Genomic DNA, 17,206 nt, shown 5'->3' with positions numbered 1-17,206 from the left:
AGCAGCATCATAATCAGACCAATTATGAAGCCAAGTGTGTTTAGCGTGACAACAGAAACACAGACCCCTTGTAAATTGACTAACTTTTAAGTAACGCCAATGGACAGAATTCAATTGCATAGGGGGTTTAGAAAATAGCCAGGGGTGTGAAATAGATTGTAGTTGTGAGACAATAAATGTAGAAGACATGATAAAGTTAGGGGTAAAAGAAATTTGACCAAATGCCATTGGGGCTCATAGTATAAAGTAACATTTGTGCCATGGGTCATAAATATGTATTGGGCATGACGAACCCACAAATTAGGGTTAAGACGAACCACAGAAGTGTCATCTTGAACAGAAACACCATTAACCATAAACAAGAAAATACAAAGTAAAATTATAACAGAATTAGCAGTAATAATAGCAAAAACAGCAGCAACAAGATTTTCAGGAGTCTGAGGTAATGAGGCCCTTGCAGTTGTTGTTGAGCTTGATATGTAGTAGATTTAACCTGGCCCCAAGTGATGGGTTGCGGGCGCTGTGGCCTGGCCCCAAGTGATGGCCCCAAGTGATGGGTTCTGTGTTCAGATGAAGATTGAAATCCAGAATCAGGTTGTGAAGGCCCTGATGCCATGCCATGATACGGACAAACACAGCATGCTGGAACCTACACTGCTTGTCCAGTAGAAGGATCTTCCGTGGCAGCATAACCACAACCCCAGGTGATCAGCAGTGTAGGGCCTTTCCAGGTTGGATCTGGAGCTTGGTGATACTTTACCAAAGGCCTTGCTAAAGATTCAGTAGTTCGAAAATGCAAATTAACAGGTGAATCTGCAAGAGAATCTAAAAAGGTTAAATAATTCCAAGTATATAATGCTACAGCAATGAGATTTTGAATCTTTCTCAGATGGTAAGGGCCAGACTCAGTTTGTAATTGTTTCTGAAGCAATGCCTTAAAAGTACGATGAGCTCGCTCAACTATAGCTTGACCCTGAGAGTTGTAAGGAATTCCGTGCACTAAAGTAATATTCCATTTCTGACAAAAGGTTTGAAATTCCTTACTAATATAAGCTGGGCCATTATCAGTTTTCAACTGAGAAGGCCAACCCATTATAGCAAAAGAGGATAGGCAATGAGAAATAACATCTGAAGTACGTTCATGTTTTGAAACAGTAACCCAAAGGAAATGTGAATAAGTGTCAATAGACATGTGAAGATAACAGTATGGCTTAAAGGTTGAAAATTGAGTTACATCCATTTGCCAAATTTGATTAGCTTGGGTTCCTCGTGGGTTGACACCCACTGGAAAGGGAACTGCCAGTTGCTGACAAGCTGGACAAGCACGGACAATATCCCGGGCTTGAGATAATAAAATTTTAAATTGCTTTGCAAGCGATTTGGCATTTTGATGAAAATAAGAATGGCTATCAACAGGATCAACAAACAAAGACACAACATCCTTTAAGGATTCATCTGCCTTCTGATTTCCTTCAGTCAAGGCATTAGTAAAGGGAGTATGACTCCGAATGTGTTCTACATACAAAGAATACAAGCGAGTTTCCAAACTATTCTTTAAAGATAAAAACAAGGATAACAAATTCTTATCCAAAGAGAGAGCACAATAAGAAAAAAGAAGAGATTGCATAGCTAAATACACATACTAAGTATCAACAATCAAGTTAATAGGTTGGTCATTGAGCAATTGTAAAGCCAAAATCACAGCAGCCAGCTCAGCACGTTGAGCTGAAGTCTGTGTGGCAGTAAATTTAGAATACCATTGTTGTTGAGACAACCACATCCCTTGTAGGTGAGCCATCAGTAAAAACTTTAAAAATAGGATTTTGCACAAAAATGGAAGAAAAGGCCAGATTTAAAGTAGTAGTAACCACTATTCTAGGATCCTTGGGTAAAGAATACAATAAGTTTCCCACATATTGAGAAAAGGCTATCTGATATGATTCTGAAATCATCACCAAATGCTCATGTTCAACTTTTGTACGAGTGAAAGCTATGCTAATGAGATCCTGTCCTGTAAGATGTAAGGCTCGTTTACGACCTTTAATAATCAAATCTTCTAATGCTAATTGATAAGGATAAATGTTTCTAGGCGGAGTAGCTGACAAATTAATCCATTCATGAATGTTGACTGCTTGTGGAGAGGCATTAGAATAAAGACATCCCGTGGGTAAGAGTGCAGTAGGAAGAATAGCTAAACAAAGTCCTATTGTTAAGGATGTTATCCTGTCCACATATCAATGCTTAAACTTATTCAATATTTCTTGAAGGGATGTTCTTTGAAGATCAGTTAATACAACTAGATCTCCTGGTGATTGTGCTCCCTTCAAGGACTGAAATAAGGGCAACATATCACCAGTTGTAATGTAGAAGAATGAGCGTGCCCAATTAATAATACCAAGTAATTTTTGCCATTGTACTAGGGTATATGATTTCTGTACTTGTAAGTCAGGAAGAATTGGAATGGAGCAATTATGGAACATTCTATGTCCTAAGTAGGTATAAGGTTCTACCTTTTGAATTTTGTCTGAGGCTATATACAATCCCTGTTGTGCCACAATATCCATTAACTCTTTTAACAATTTAGATTAATCAAAATCTGGGGCTGCTATCAATATATCATCCATATAATGAGAGACTAAATAGGAAGGAAATTTATTCCTAAAGGGTTGAAGAGCATTATCCACGAAATATTGACAAAGTGTAGGGGAATTAAGCATTCCCTGAGGCAACACTCGCCAATGATATCGTTTTGTGGGCATGCTATTATTAAAAACTTCTCTTAAATCATGAAGGAAATGCCATTTCCCATTTTTCTTTTTTATAACAAAAACAGGAGTATTCCAAAGACTAGTAGAAGGTTCTGTATGACCAGCAGCCAATTGTTCTTGAACCAATTGTTGTAAAGCAGCGAGTTTTTCCTTTGATAATGGCCATTGTTCCACCCAAACCAGCGTAGAACAGAGCCATTTAAGAAGAAGAGCCATCACCAAGAATCAAATGAGCATTAAGAAGAGAAAGAATATCACGGCCCCAAATATTAGTATGAATATCTAGAATGTATGGTTGTAGGAAAAAAGACTTACCAGCAGATGTTGTAACATTAATTTCTTGAACACTCTGCCAAGCAGCTGTAGAACCTCCTATTCCTCACAATGAAGAAACTGTCATTTTTGCCACTGTACTGGCCAATGTAAAGAGGAGATGACAGTAACATCGGCTCCAGTATCCAATAACCCTTGAAATGGTTGTTTATTAAGGAAGAGAGAGGAGTTCAGCTGATGAAGTAAGCCTACAGATAAAGAAGTTGATCCAAATCCTGCATCCACACGATTACCTATACCAGGATATGGAATTTCATATAGAAGAAGAAACAATTGAACAACAGAAGAATTACAAGGAAGAATTTGAGGAAGATTCACCCAAATCTGAATCATGAAGCTACCAGTGTAATCTGAATCTATTACACCAGGCACAACAAAACAGCCCTTTTTGTGTGCAGAAGAACGAGGCAAAATTAAGCCAACTAATCCTGAAGGAAGAGGTCCTTTAAATTGAGATGGAACTATTTTAACTTCCAGGGGAAATTTAAACTCAATTTCCTCTTGAGTGATTAAATTGATTCCAGCACTACCAGGTGTGGCTGGGGAGGAGTGAGAGAGACTGCTGGAGGAGTCAAGTAATATTTGCTTCCAATCTTCAGGAATCATTGTATAACCATTTTTTATTCCTTCTACAAGTCCTCTTGTAAAATTTCCACTAATCCCATAGTCTGTAACTTCCTTTTTTTAACTCTCCTAAGATTTGATAAGGCAGACCCTCCCATTCTGCTACTTGCAGTCCAAGCTGTGGCCCCTGACCAGGATGATATTGTACTGGACAAACAGACAGTAATTCTGCAAGTTCTGTTCCTGAGACAGAGGCATCCTTTTTCTCAACCATTTTCTGAAAAGAAGACTGAACAATAGAGTCAGGAGGCTTTTGCACTGTATCTGCAAAAGCTGAGGGAATTGAAGACATATATTCAAGAGAAGAAGGAGGATAAATGACAGCATTAGTATAACGTGAAGGTAGGGGTGTTAAAAGAGAAAGTTTATTGTGACCAAATTTTTCAATTGCATGTCTACATAAATGCCACACTTGCAAAACTTCTATTTTTGCTCTAGGTTCAGTATGCAATGTTTTCCCTATACGTTCCCAATCAGTTAATTTTAAAGACCCCTCTTTTGGATACCATAAGCACTGAGCTGCAATCTCCTGGACCAGCCTTAAGAGATTTTTCTCTGGTACCTCAGTATTATTTTTCTTCAACAAATAGCCTAATTCATCTACATACTTCCTTTGTTCCTCAGAAAGCGAAGACCCCATACTTACAGAAACCAAAAGGTTGAAGAAACCACAAAGGGTTGAAGGTGCACCAAATCCTTGCCGGATGAAATAAGAGGGTCCCTGTTCATGCGCCACTTGTTGTAATGAATCATGATGAACTTTATTGGAGTCTAGTCTTGCATTTATACACATTTTTAGTAATCCTCTAACATTGGTTAACTTTGGTTATTGCTTAACTTTCGTTACTGTTTAGCATAGTAATTAACACAATTATCTCTAGTTAAAGTCTAACACATGTTTACTTCCTCTCTCTAGTCCTCCTTTACATTAGTGACTTTGTTTGCCTGAGTTGTATTTGCTTTGGAACCTTCATTACCTAAGGTTTGCCATCAAGATAATGACATTCCTACAATTACAACTCTATACACACCATGCCACATGCTTATAGTATAGAAACTTATGATCAGTTTTGCAATATGCTGGCCAGTCTAACAGAGACTTCCTTGTAAATCAATACAGGTAGTCCTCAATTTACGACCACAATTGAGCCCAAAATTTATGTTGTTAAGTGGGGCATTTGTTAAGTGAGTTTTACCCCATTTTGTGACCTTTCTTGCCACATTTATCAAGTGAATCACTGCAGTTGTTAAGTCAGTCACACGGTTGCTAAGCGAATCTCACTTTCCCATTGACTTTGCCTGTCAGAAGGTCGCAAACGGGGATCACATGCCCCTGGGACATGGCAATAGTCATAAATGAGTCAGTTGCCAAATGCCTGAATTTTGATCATGTGACTATGAGGTGCAACAGTCGTAAGTGTGAATAGTCATCACTTTTTTCAGCACCATTGTCATTTCAAAACATCACTAAATGAACTGTTGTAAGTCAAGGACTTATTTGCTGTATTCCACAAAACAGAAGATTCTTATAGTGTACTGCCACATACACAAATCCTGAGTTATTATAAGGTTTCCAAAAGTCATACTGGTAGAATCTCACTTTGAAATCTTGTGAAGTCTGCCATGAGAATGCTGAAATTGTACAAGATTTATTCAATATTTAAAATTATTGTTTTAATTCACTTTGCAAGGTCTGTGGACAATATTTGAGATAGTACTGTACTTCCAGGGATTCACATTTTTTGTGTAATAAATAACTCCGGGCTACATGAACATTTTGAAACAATTCTTCTAAATTATTTGTTTCTTTTTAAAATTAGTTTTCCTTTTTTTCCTTTGTATACTTTTGATACATTAAAAAGGACAAAAAGAAATGACTGTTAGTTAAATAAATTAGAGTCTAGATCACGTGAAGTGTTAATACCACTTTATAACCCCTTGGTAAGGCCACACTTGGAATACTGCATCCAGTTTTGGTTGCCACAGTGTAAAAAAAATGTCAAGATTCTAGAAAGAGCTTAGAGAAGAGCAACAAAGATGATTAGGGAACTGGAGACTTAAACATATAAAGAACTGTTGCTGGAATTGGGTATGTCTAGTTTAATGAAAAGAAGAACTAGGGGTGACATGATAGCAGTGTTCCAATATCTCAGGGGTTGCCACAAAGAAGAGGGAGTCAAGCTTTCTCCAAAACTCCTGAAGGCAGGACAAGAAGCAAGAGATGGAAACCAATCAAAGAGAGAAGCAACCTTGAACTAAGGAGAAATTTCCTGACAGAACAATTAATCAGTGGAATGACTTGCCTCCAAAAGTTGTGGATGCTACAACACTGGAAGTTTTAAAGGAGATTGGACAATCATTTCTCTGATATGGTATAGGGTTTCCTGAGCAGGGGGATACCAGATTTCCTGAGCAGGGAGTTGGACTAGAAGTCCCTTCCAACTCTTAATCTTTTGTTAATTAAATGGTACCTCCCTCAATGCGATAAATGGGACCAGATTATGAGAGAGTTGGAAAAGAGAGTTGCTTAAAGACTGCTTAGAAGTCTTCATTCAGCCAGCAAAGATGTCTTGATATTTTGCAATTGGTTATTTTGCGTCTGAACACTTTAAAACACTTTGAAAGAAGCTGTGGAAGTCACAATGGCCCTGCTAGTTCTTTTTGCAGGATTAAGACTGGGGAGGTTCTGCTCAGGTAAAGGCATCCTACAGAGATTTTAATCATCTCCCTGTTAGTGGGCCAACATTTTTCATCTTTACATAAGAACATCAAGATAATTTTGGGGTTCCAACATGAGAGGATTAGAAAGAAATGTTGGTTGCCTTTGAAGATATTTCTAATGCAAGGGATTTGTTTTTACTTCTTAACTTCCAAATCCATGAAAATAAGGCATGAATAGGGAAATCCCACCCAAATCCCTGGCTCTCGAAAGGCTGCAAAATGTTTTTAGAAAATTTGAGGTAGATTTATGCTAAAGACCTCAAAATTGCATCACTGTGATGCAACCCACAAGTATAGGGAATATTTGCATGGGAAGGCATCTTCTTTCAAGGTGCAGGTGTAGAAGAAAGGGGAATCTGTAGTCTTCTAAAGTTATTGAACTCCAGTTCCCATCCATGCCAGTGAAAATCACCTCAAAGATGAGAATGAGGAGAGTTTTGGTCCCACGACTGCTAAAAGACCCAAGAAGCCTCATGCCAGCTTTATAGTCACTAGAACACTGCTAAGCGAAAGATTTGTATAGTGGGATTTAGTTGTGCTTTTAAAGTTGTAGCAACGTTTCTGCAGAATCTCATCTGCCATCATCAGGCTTCTGTATTGTGTTCATCAGACGAACACAATACAGAAGCCTGATGATGACAGATGAGATTCTGGCAAAACGTTGCTACAACTTTAAAAGCACAACTATAATGACGTGGGAAAATACCCGAACAAAGCCGAATACCATACATGTAAGTACCCGCAAAAACTTAAGAAGAAATATATATATGTGTGTGTATGTGTATATGTATATGTATATGTATATATGGTTAAATCAGGATTTATGGCTTATAAAAGTCCCCTTTAATTAATAAACTGTTGTTAAACAATGGCAGAGCCCACCCACTATGACAAAACCCAGGGTGATGGTTTATAGCTTCCAAAACTAGGATTATAAATCATGCACAGGTTTGTATATTGTTCATCCAATTAGCCAGGAATTTTGGCTTATCTTTGCATCATTTAAATACTGGTTCCAAATTGGATACGAAGATATTATGATCAGCTCCCTGATGAAGCAATTACAAGTGAGTAGGAAAACACTGGTGTAAAAAACAAATGTATGCTGGAACTATTGAATATAGATATTAACTATTGTGAGTATGGAAAGTACATATATGACACATTCAATACTCCCTCTTGTTTACTTGATTTTTCTAGTTCCTAACCAGATTTCAGAGCAAGAGGTTATTTTGGGTTGCCCAGCAAAAAAACAACCCTAGGCGAGGTGACCTTTTATAAAATGGAGATGAGGTAACATGAACCAGAGACTAAATTTAGAAATCTACACACACTTGATGCACATATTTCTGCACACTTTGGTATGTGAAATGAGTGGACAAGAGGTGATGACATCATGGTTAAAACAGGTCTGAGAGTTGAAGGAGACAGTGTTTTGGAGGTCACAATGTATGGGGTCCAATGAAAACGAGGAGAATTTGACCGTTAAAAATAAGTTACTGAGATATTCTCATCAGATTTGGAAGTCTGTAAAATCTGAAGTGATCTAAGCCACCTTGCATATACAGATTGCAAATTAAATGTATATATAAATAGTTTTAAGAAGTTTATTTTGTAATGCCATTGATAAACCTAATTAATATAAATTGGGCCCTTGAAGTATTTCACCTTCTGAAGAAAAATTGGGATTATATTTCTAGCATACAAAACAAAAAAAACAAGGTTTGAATCTGTAAATAGGAAGAGCTGAAAATTCAGATGATTTAAAGTATATAGAGAACTTCCTTAGATAGGATCCCCCTTCTTTTTTTGTTCCTTGTTCTGATGCTTATCTTTTTTTTGCTGTATGCAATGTGCAGATTCACCATTTCTTTTTTTCCTGAAATTGTAAAACATATGTAATGTTCCTTCAAGAATCTAAGAGACAAAATGCTTGTTCATCATTCTAGAACATAATCTTATGAGATATTATTAAGTTGATGATAAAACTTGCCCAACTGAGTACTTTACGATTGATGCTTTGTTGGTTGTGCTTCACAGAATATCTCTGGATTTGATACGAAAATGTCAATTCATACCTCTCCTATTCATTCATCTGCTGTCTCTAACTTCTTTCTAGGTTTACTTTGGCCGCTGGCTGATTGAGGGGGGTCCATATGTAATCCTCATCGATATTGGGGCAACCGCTTGGAGCTTGGATCGCTGGAAAACTGAATTGTGGGAAAGCTGCTCCATTGGGATTCCCTGGTATGACCGAGAGGCCAATGACGCCGTCCTCTTTGGCTTCCTCACAGCCTGGTTTCTAGGGGAGGTAAGGGAACATGTTTCTGTCAGAAAATTTCTTCTCTTCCTGTCACCCAACATCTTTCTCTTCACTCTCTTCTTGTGCTTTTTGTACAGTTTTCTGCACAATGTGAAGAAAAGCCATTCATCATTGGCCATTTCCATGAGTGGTTGTCTGGTGTTGGGCTCTTCCTCTGTCGGATCCGGAAACTTCCAATAGCTACCATCTTCACCACCCATGCTACCCTGCTTGGTCGCTACCTGTGCGCAGGCAGTGTGGACTTCTACAACAATCTGCAGACTGTGAGTCTTCTAATCGCTAGGACTGAAAATCGATTGGTGGGTGGGGTGTGAAACTATGGGATCCAAGAACAAGAGGAAGAAATAGGAATTCCTGGAAGTGTGGCACTCAGACAAATCAGCCATCAACAGGCACAAAGATATAAACAACATTTACATACCATTCAAAAGAGACAATCAAAAAGCTAAAAAGGAAACAAAATGACCAAAACAGCTCTTTGCCTGCCATCAGTACTTGGATAAGTATAAATTAACACCAAAATTTATACTAGATCAACAATCAAGCAGTAAGCAATACTCCACTCAGGAACTACCAACTCAGACAAACAATCTAACAGTAAACAGCAACCTAATCAAGGGGCCACCAAGACCATTCCCACCAACACAGTCACAGCAAGTCACTTGTACAGAAACAAGAGAGTAAGCTCAACTTCTTGTAGCCCTGATGATATTACCTAGTATAGTAATGAAATGTTTGTAGGAAAACCACCAAGCTCAGAGAATACGAAGGATCCCACAGTTCAACCCTGAGCTACAAATATTCTGTTTCGTTTGGTAGAAATGGGAAGTTCTGACCTATCCTGTTTTTGCCCTTTTTTCTGAGTGCTTTGGGCTGCTCAGGGAATAAGAACTTTTCTTTCAACTACCCTCAATTCTGCATCAGCAGGCTCAAGTTCTTATCTTCCCATCCCTCAAAATTCCTGCATAGGAAGTGGCAATACAGTGCTTTAAAATTCCTTGTAGGTGTCCAATGATTGCTCTGCCAGTTAAACAGATCTTAAAAAGCAGCTGCAATCTCACAAGGTTTCTGTTCTTATATGAGACAGATTTCAAAGTGTTTTTATTTTTAATTGAGAGAGCAAATTATTGCCTGAGGTTGTGCCTAAAGATATTGCTGACCCTTGCCCTCACAGCTTTTCATTCAAAACTTTAGCACATAAATGAAGCAGTTCTAGGAAACGAACCATTTTTCCTTAAGGAAACAGTGGTCAAAGAAATCACACTTAACCAGCCCTTAAGTAATATTTTTACTGCATGGAAAATATGATTCAGTGCTTCTCCCCACCATGTTATGACCCCTGTGATAATTAGTGTTTTGGAAATACATCTATTGGATCATCTTGAATAACCAGTGGACATTACCTGAAATATTATATTATATTACATTGAATACAATAATAAGATCTTGTCATTTGCCCTTGATTTCATTTCCAGTCTATTTGGTAGGCATATTTAGACTACTATCAGTAAAGACGTAAGGATGAAAATTTGGTTAGAACAAAAATGAAACACAGATAGTCCTCGACTTAGAACAGTTTGTTTAGTGACTGTTCAAGGTTACAATGATACTGAAAAATGTGATTTATGACTGTTCTAAAGCAATAGTTTGTTGTGTACTACTGAATCAAAGGCTTTGCAGAAGTCTATGTAAATTGCATCTATTGCTTTACCCTGGTCCAGATGTGTGTTCCAAATGTTTCTGCAGAGTAGGAGTTGCAGATTACAGGGCAAATTTTTCCTGAAACCAAACTGCTTGTTAAAAAGTAGGTTGTTTGTTTCTAAGTATAGAGTGATGGATTGGTTTATAATTGATTCCATGACTTTACAGGTGATGCAACACAGTGAGATTGGTCTATAATTTTCTACTAGACCTTTTGTGTGACCTTCTGAAAAGCAAAGTCAATGGGAAGCCAAATTCACTTAACAACTGTATTACAAATCAACTACAGTGATTCACTTAACAACCGAGGCAAGAAAGCTAATAAAATGGGGCAAAACTCAATAAATGTCACACTCAACAACAAAAATTTTGGGCTCAATTATGGCAGTAAATTGAGGACTACCTGTAGTTGGAACTGGATTAATGAGAGAAAATACTAAAAAAAAAGCTACCCTCAGTTTTTCAGTCTAGGAGCCCATTTGTTAGCACTCATGAGGGGATTACAGAAGAGTTTCACAAAGAAAAAAATGTAGAATTAAGTTCTTAGAATCTTGGAAATCAGACTACTGGATTGCAGTCTCCTTTGTTCAACCTTTAAGATACTACAGGTAGCCCTCAGCTTACAAAAGTTCATTTAGTGACCATTCAAAGTTACAACTTCACTGGAAAAAAGTGCCATCTGATCGTTTTTCACACTTAATGACCATTGCACCATCCTCATGATAATGTGATCAAAATGTGGCAGCTGATTCATATTTATGACAGCTGCAGTGTCCCAAGGTCATGTGATCACCTTGTACGACTTTCTGACAAGCAAAGTCAGTGGGGAAGCCAGATTCACTTAACATCCATGTTATTAACCTAACAACTGCAGTGATTCACTTAACAATGGTGGCAAGAAAGGACATAAAATGGAGCAAAATTTACTTAACTGCTTCACTTAGCAACAGAAATTTTGAGCTCAATAGTGGCCGTAAATTGAGGACTACCTGGACTGTAATTTAGTCTGAAAGCTATATTCTTTCCTACTTCTACTCTGTGCAATTCTGTGTGTTTCAGGATATTTATTCTACTTTGTCTTTTACCCAGTTTAACGTGGATAAGGAGGCTGGAGACCGCCAAATATACCATCGTTATTGTATGGAGAGAGCTGCTGTCCACTGCACGCATGTTTTTAGCACAGTTTCTCAAATCACAGCAGTAGAAGCTGAACATCTGTTGAAACGGAAACCTGGTGAGTTAACCTTAAAAGCTAAAAGATTGCTCTGTGTGACAAGATCCTATCCAGTTTAAGCCTTGTCTGGATTTATGAATAATATTACAAGGAAATCAATTGCTTTGTGTAGAATGCAGAATCTCAAGTTTTGTAGTTTTTAATTAAATTTTCTAGTCCTTAAATAATACTAATTAGACTGTTGGTGCAAATCATACATTGAAGCTTGATGTTTAATCTTAGTTTTTTTCTTAGATAGAAAGAATATCCCAATATAAAAATAACCATTATAAAATTCATTTAAAAAATTCTTAAAAGTATTTTTAATCTTAATATGCACTTTGAATTTTTGATTGCATCCAATTTTTTTTTTAAAGGCTTATTCTTTTTCAGACTAAAGAGAGGGATGTGGGGGGAGAATTTATATTCTTATTTGCACTAAGACTATTAGCTCTGATTGGTTGACTCCTTATGAGGTCACAAGACCACTCCCATTCCTTCTCCTTGGGGTCTGTTTTATCCCATCCATTGTTACACTTTGAATCAGTTGCAATCAAATGCATTGATCAATTGTATTTCCAAGGATGTTTGAGGAAGCTGAATGCATCTGAAAAAACACCTGCTGTGACTCACATGTGTTTTTCTGCATGCGTATCTTGGCAGTTTGGGTAAATTCAGAAACTTAAAGTTCTAAAACTCCCCACTTTTTACAAAACCATCTCCATTTGCATTCCACATCCAGATATTGTGACTCCCAATGGTTTGAACGTCAAGAAGTTCTCTGCTATGCACGAATTCCAAAACCTCCATGCCCAGAGCAAAGCTCGTATCCAGGAGTTTGTCCGAGGCCATTTCTATGGGTGAGTTATCATGAGCTTCACTTGTATCATATCAATCATAACAGGTTTCCCTATGAAGTTGAGTTCTAAGGAAAAAAATTGAAGCTAGTAGTTGACAAGTGATGTAAGAATATCCATGAATTAAAAGCAAATGACTATTTGTGCTCCATTCATCTTCCACAATGTTGTTATCATAGCACACCTTCAAGTGTAGAGTGAAAGCTTAGAGTTCTTCCTTTTAAAAGAGTATATGTGACTGTAGAAGAAGATGCAGAGACTGGGGTGGAGTCAAGAGAGGAATTAGTCTGGAGTCGTTATGTGCCACAAATTATCCAAGTCCAGGCCCCTTGAAGTCTATTGACTGTTATCTAGCACCAATTTAATGTTGACTGTTAGTTGACTGGATTCTTGTGTGCAGGCGTGAGCAATAAATCTTACCTGGAATTTAGCATGTGGTCCTGATTCTTCACACCTGACAATGACTCAGTTTTGGTCTCCACTTTTTAGATGAAATAAGTTTCCTTCCTGTATGTGGAGACAGAGATGCCACTTTGACAGCATACAAAAAGGGAAAATTGGATGAGGGAGGAGCTCTCACAGGAAGACATAATATAAATTAATGAAATAATAATAATGTTAATAACATTCGAAGAAAAATAAGGGGAATGAGCAGGTGTTTTTGCTCAAGGCTGACAAAGGTATAGAAAACTTTTGAGGTATAGAAAAATTTTCCAGGACTCATGTAAGAGAAAAATCATTTGTTGTTAATAAAGAATAAGTTTATAAGTGACTAAGTAAAGAACTATTGCTTTCTTATTCAGCTTACAGGCATCTGTGCATTAATGGAAACCAGACACTGCATTAGAAATACAAATAGTCCTTGATTTACGGCCACAATTGAGCCCAAAATTTCTTTTGCTAAGTGAAACAATTGCTTAGTGAGTTTTGCCCCATTTTACAACTTTTCTTGCAGCAGATATTAAATGAATCACTGCTGTTGTTAGGTTAGTTGTCAAGTGAATCTGGCCTCCCCATTGAATTTACGGTCTAAAGGTTGCAAAAGGTGATCATGTGATCCTGGGACATTGCAACTGCCATAAATATGAATCAGTTGCCAAGTGCCCAAATTTTGATCATGTGACCGAGGGGAATTCTACAATGGCCGTAAGTGTTAAACATGATTATAAGTCTCTAGATGAATGGCTGTAAGTCGAGGATTACCTGTACACTTTGTTCAGCCCAGCAAGTTGTCCTTCAGATATTTAGTGCTGTCCTGTAGAAATGATTTCAGAATTTATGTTTCACAGCCATTATTCCTATATTTTAACCTTACATTTTCATGCATTCCATATGTTCCCAAGGCAATTGACTGTGGATCTGTATTTGCTTCTGTTTAGCTCCCTCATCTGTCACAGTTCTGACATTTTTCCTGTTCTTTTTTCTTTTCTTGTCCACTCTCCTTTCTGTTTTTTATTGCACTGAAAACCTACAGAAGGGCTCCGTCTCTTTTTTGTTTGTTTGTTTTTCCATTTTGCATTCATATTTTGCATGATGACTTAATGTTACAAAATAATACCATTGTGATTAGAATTCAGGGAACTATTAAAATGTTTAAAAAAAGGATTTCAGCCAGCTGTGCAGAATGTGTGTGTGTGTCTGTGTGTGTGTGCAAGCGTGTACACACGCACACACATCCTGTATATATACATATATACATGTACCTGTATACACACCCACACACCAACTATTTTGAAACACACAGACACACATACTTCATTTTAAAACAATTGATTTTGAAGACTCACAGCTATTTAAGCGTTCACATTGATCCCACCTATTAAAAAAAGGCATTTCCAAGTAGTTTATTAAGAAGAATGTGTGATGTTACCAGAAAAGTATAAACATTGAAGGATGATTGTATTCTGGTTCATACAGATTTGGAAAGTGCAAATTTTATTCTTTCATTTAAACACCACACCAAACTCATTTTGATTTCTTCTCGCTAGGGCGTACAATAATTTCTGTTGAATGTAGTGGCACTTGCCTCTTCATCTTGGGTGGGATGATGTTCCACCATTTCCTATGGATTCCCTGAACTATTTTTTCAATGTTGTGGTTTTTGATATAAGCAGCATTGATATTTCTAATACTAGTACTAGTGCGTTTTTTGTATTTAGCCAATTTACTTGTCTTGGCTGTTAAATAACATAGACTTTCTGGTTTTTCAAGAAGCTCGGACTTAGACTCATCTTCACCATCACTGCGTGTTATTTTTCTAGGCACCTGGACTTCAACCTTGACAAAACTATTTTCTTCTTCATTGCTGGACGCTATGAATACTCCAACAAAGGAGCTGACATTTTCTTGGAAGCCCTAGCCAGGCTCAACTACCTACTAAGGGTGATTAGTAAAATGGGTGCTGTAAGGGAATAGAGATGTGAGAGAGGGTGGAGGTAGGCAATTAGGTATGGCTGTGTTGGGAGAGTGTGCCCTAGAACAATGCTAGGCCCCTGACTGGAACAACTGTGTGTTTCAGGAGTTAAGCAGCTGTAGCCCAAAGAATCTGGAGGTTATTTTGGGATTTCTCTTCATGCTTACATTGTTGTGCAGATGAAAGACAATGGGAAGGGTGACTACAAAAGATACATGTGGATGAAAGCAGGAATAACATATTGGAACAATTTTGTATTACAAGCTGGCAGGAGTGCTAATTGACCCATGTCCCAAGAATACTCCATGAAAACATACTTACAATAGACGAACACACACACACACCCAGTCTGACCAGCATCTTCCAATCTGTCCAGCTGAGATATTCTTAGCCATTCTTTCAAGGAATTCTCCCTTCAGTCAAGCTCTAGGAAAATAGAAAGGAAGAGAGAGGACATACTGAATTTTAGATCCGTATTAGGTGTAGATGTTCACACCACCCTTACTACCACCTAGCTGCATCCTTTCCTGGGGTTGCATGATAGTTTCGTGATTCTTGGAGATCCGTTTAATGGTTACAAGGACATCCCAGGAACATCCCTGATTTATCCATGTATTCATCCAGTTTTCCTCATCTTGCCAAGCATAGTCAGTTTTGGGAGCACTGTTCATTTATCGGCCTGGAGCATGTGAGTGCTTTCTAACAAGCACCTCATGAGTCCTCATGCTGTAAGATTAATGCAAATGACTTGTGAGAAACCAGCTGCATAGTAGAAGAGGGGGAAAAGATGAATTCTAAAAAACAAACTGTGAATTCAAATTGATTAAACTTTCTTAACATGGGTCAGCTTATCCATTTCTTCAGGAAGCAGTTTTGACCATACTTAAAAGTACTGTGGTGATCTTTCATATCTGGTTTTTGTTGGCTTCTCCCCTCTGTAGGTGAATGGAAGCCAGCTTACAGTGGTAGCATTTTTTATCATGCCAGCTAGGACAAATAATTTCAACGTGGAGACACTAAAAGGCCAAGCTGTCCGCAAGCAGCTCTGGTAAGTTTGTGTTAGGTTCTGGATCTCATAAATCTGTCCTTTTAACAGGCTTCCTAAGGAATCAGGCAGTGTAGGTGAATGGAATAAAAATCCATTACACCCACCCTTCCTGAGCAGGAAAATCAAATTGTCCATACAAGTTCAATGCATTTGAAAAGGATGTGCTGATACAAGGAAAATCACTCAAATGTTACAGTTTGTTCTCTGTACAGGTAGTCTTCAGTTTACGACATTCATTTAGTGGACATTCAAAGTTAACAATGGCACTAAAATATGCCCAGTCCTTGCACTTAAGGCGATCACAGCGTTCCCCACAGATGTGATGAAAATTTGCGGATATGGCAACTGGAACATACGTACAATGATTACAGCATCCTGGGGTCATGTGATGAACATTTGCCATCTTCTTCGTAGGCTTCTGATCAGCAAAGTCAACAGGCAAAAATGTCATAAATTGGGCACAACTCACTTAACGCCATCTTGCTTAGCAACAAAAATTCTGGTTTCAATTGGGCTCATAAATCGAGGATTAACTGTATGCAAATGAGAGGATTGCAAGATAAAAGGCAGCAGTGTAGAATTGTTCTTAGGCCTTGTTTAACATAAAGCTTAAGCTTTTAGCCCAATGGGTGTTACAGGTAGTCCTTGACTTACGACCACAAATGAACCCAAAATGTATGTTGCTACGTGAAACATTTGTTAAGTGAGTTTTGCCCTCGTTCTTGCCACAGTTGTTAAGTGAGTCACTGCAGTCGTTAAGTTAATAACACGGTTGTTAAGTGAATCTGTTAAGTGAATTTCCCATTGACTTTGCTTGCCAAAAAGTCACAAAAGCTGATCACATGACTCCAGGACATTGCAACCATCATAAATATGAATCAGTTGCCAAGCTTCTGAATATTGATCATGCGACGTTAGGTATGCTGTAACAGCCATAAGTGGGGAAAACGGTCTTACGGTAAATTCCTTTTTTCTGTGCCATTGTAACTTCAAACAGCCACTAAATGAATTTTGTACCTGTATACAACCTACCTCAGAGAGTCAATGTTATGGGGATAAGGCTAGTGGGTGAGACCCCTCCCTTAAATTGCTGTGAGATTTTTTTTAAAAAAAGGCTGGATAAAAATACACCACATAGTCATCAAAGATTTCCATAATTCTCCGCCATTTTGGCCTTCAGCTATATAGTTTATGAGCTATAAAGT

General features: G+C 37.9%; 1 protein-coding gene across 1 annotated transcript in view; it reads left to right on the top strand.

The window, feature by feature from the left end:
- The window catches only part of GYS1 (glycogen synthase 1), a 54,705-nt gene that overhangs the window by 10,592 nt on the left and 26,907 nt on the right, over positions 1–17,206 (top strand). The window contains exons 3-8 of the mRNA XM_026677477.2: positions 8,566–8,757; positions 8,847–9,032; positions 11,560–11,704; positions 12,426–12,543; positions 14,802–14,922; positions 15,895–16,001. Coding sequence (XP_026533262.1) covers positions 8,566–8,757; positions 8,847–9,032; positions 11,560–11,704; positions 12,426–12,543; positions 14,802–14,922; positions 15,895–16,001 — 869 coding nt within the window. The remainder of the gene's footprint in view (positions 1–8,565; positions 8,758–8,846; positions 9,033–11,559; positions 11,705–12,425; positions 12,544–14,801; positions 14,923–15,894; positions 16,002–17,206) is intronic.

This window comes from Notechis scutatus, chromosome Z (genome assembly GCF_049901735.1).
Source record: "Notechis scutatus isolate UNSWTSFEM ecotype Mainland chromosome Z, rNotScu1.2, whole genome shotgun sequence".
NCBI lineage: Eukaryota > Metazoa > Chordata > Lepidosauria > Squamata > Elapidae > Notechis > Notechis scutatus.
This window is presented reverse-complemented; position numbering and strand designations above follow the sequence as displayed.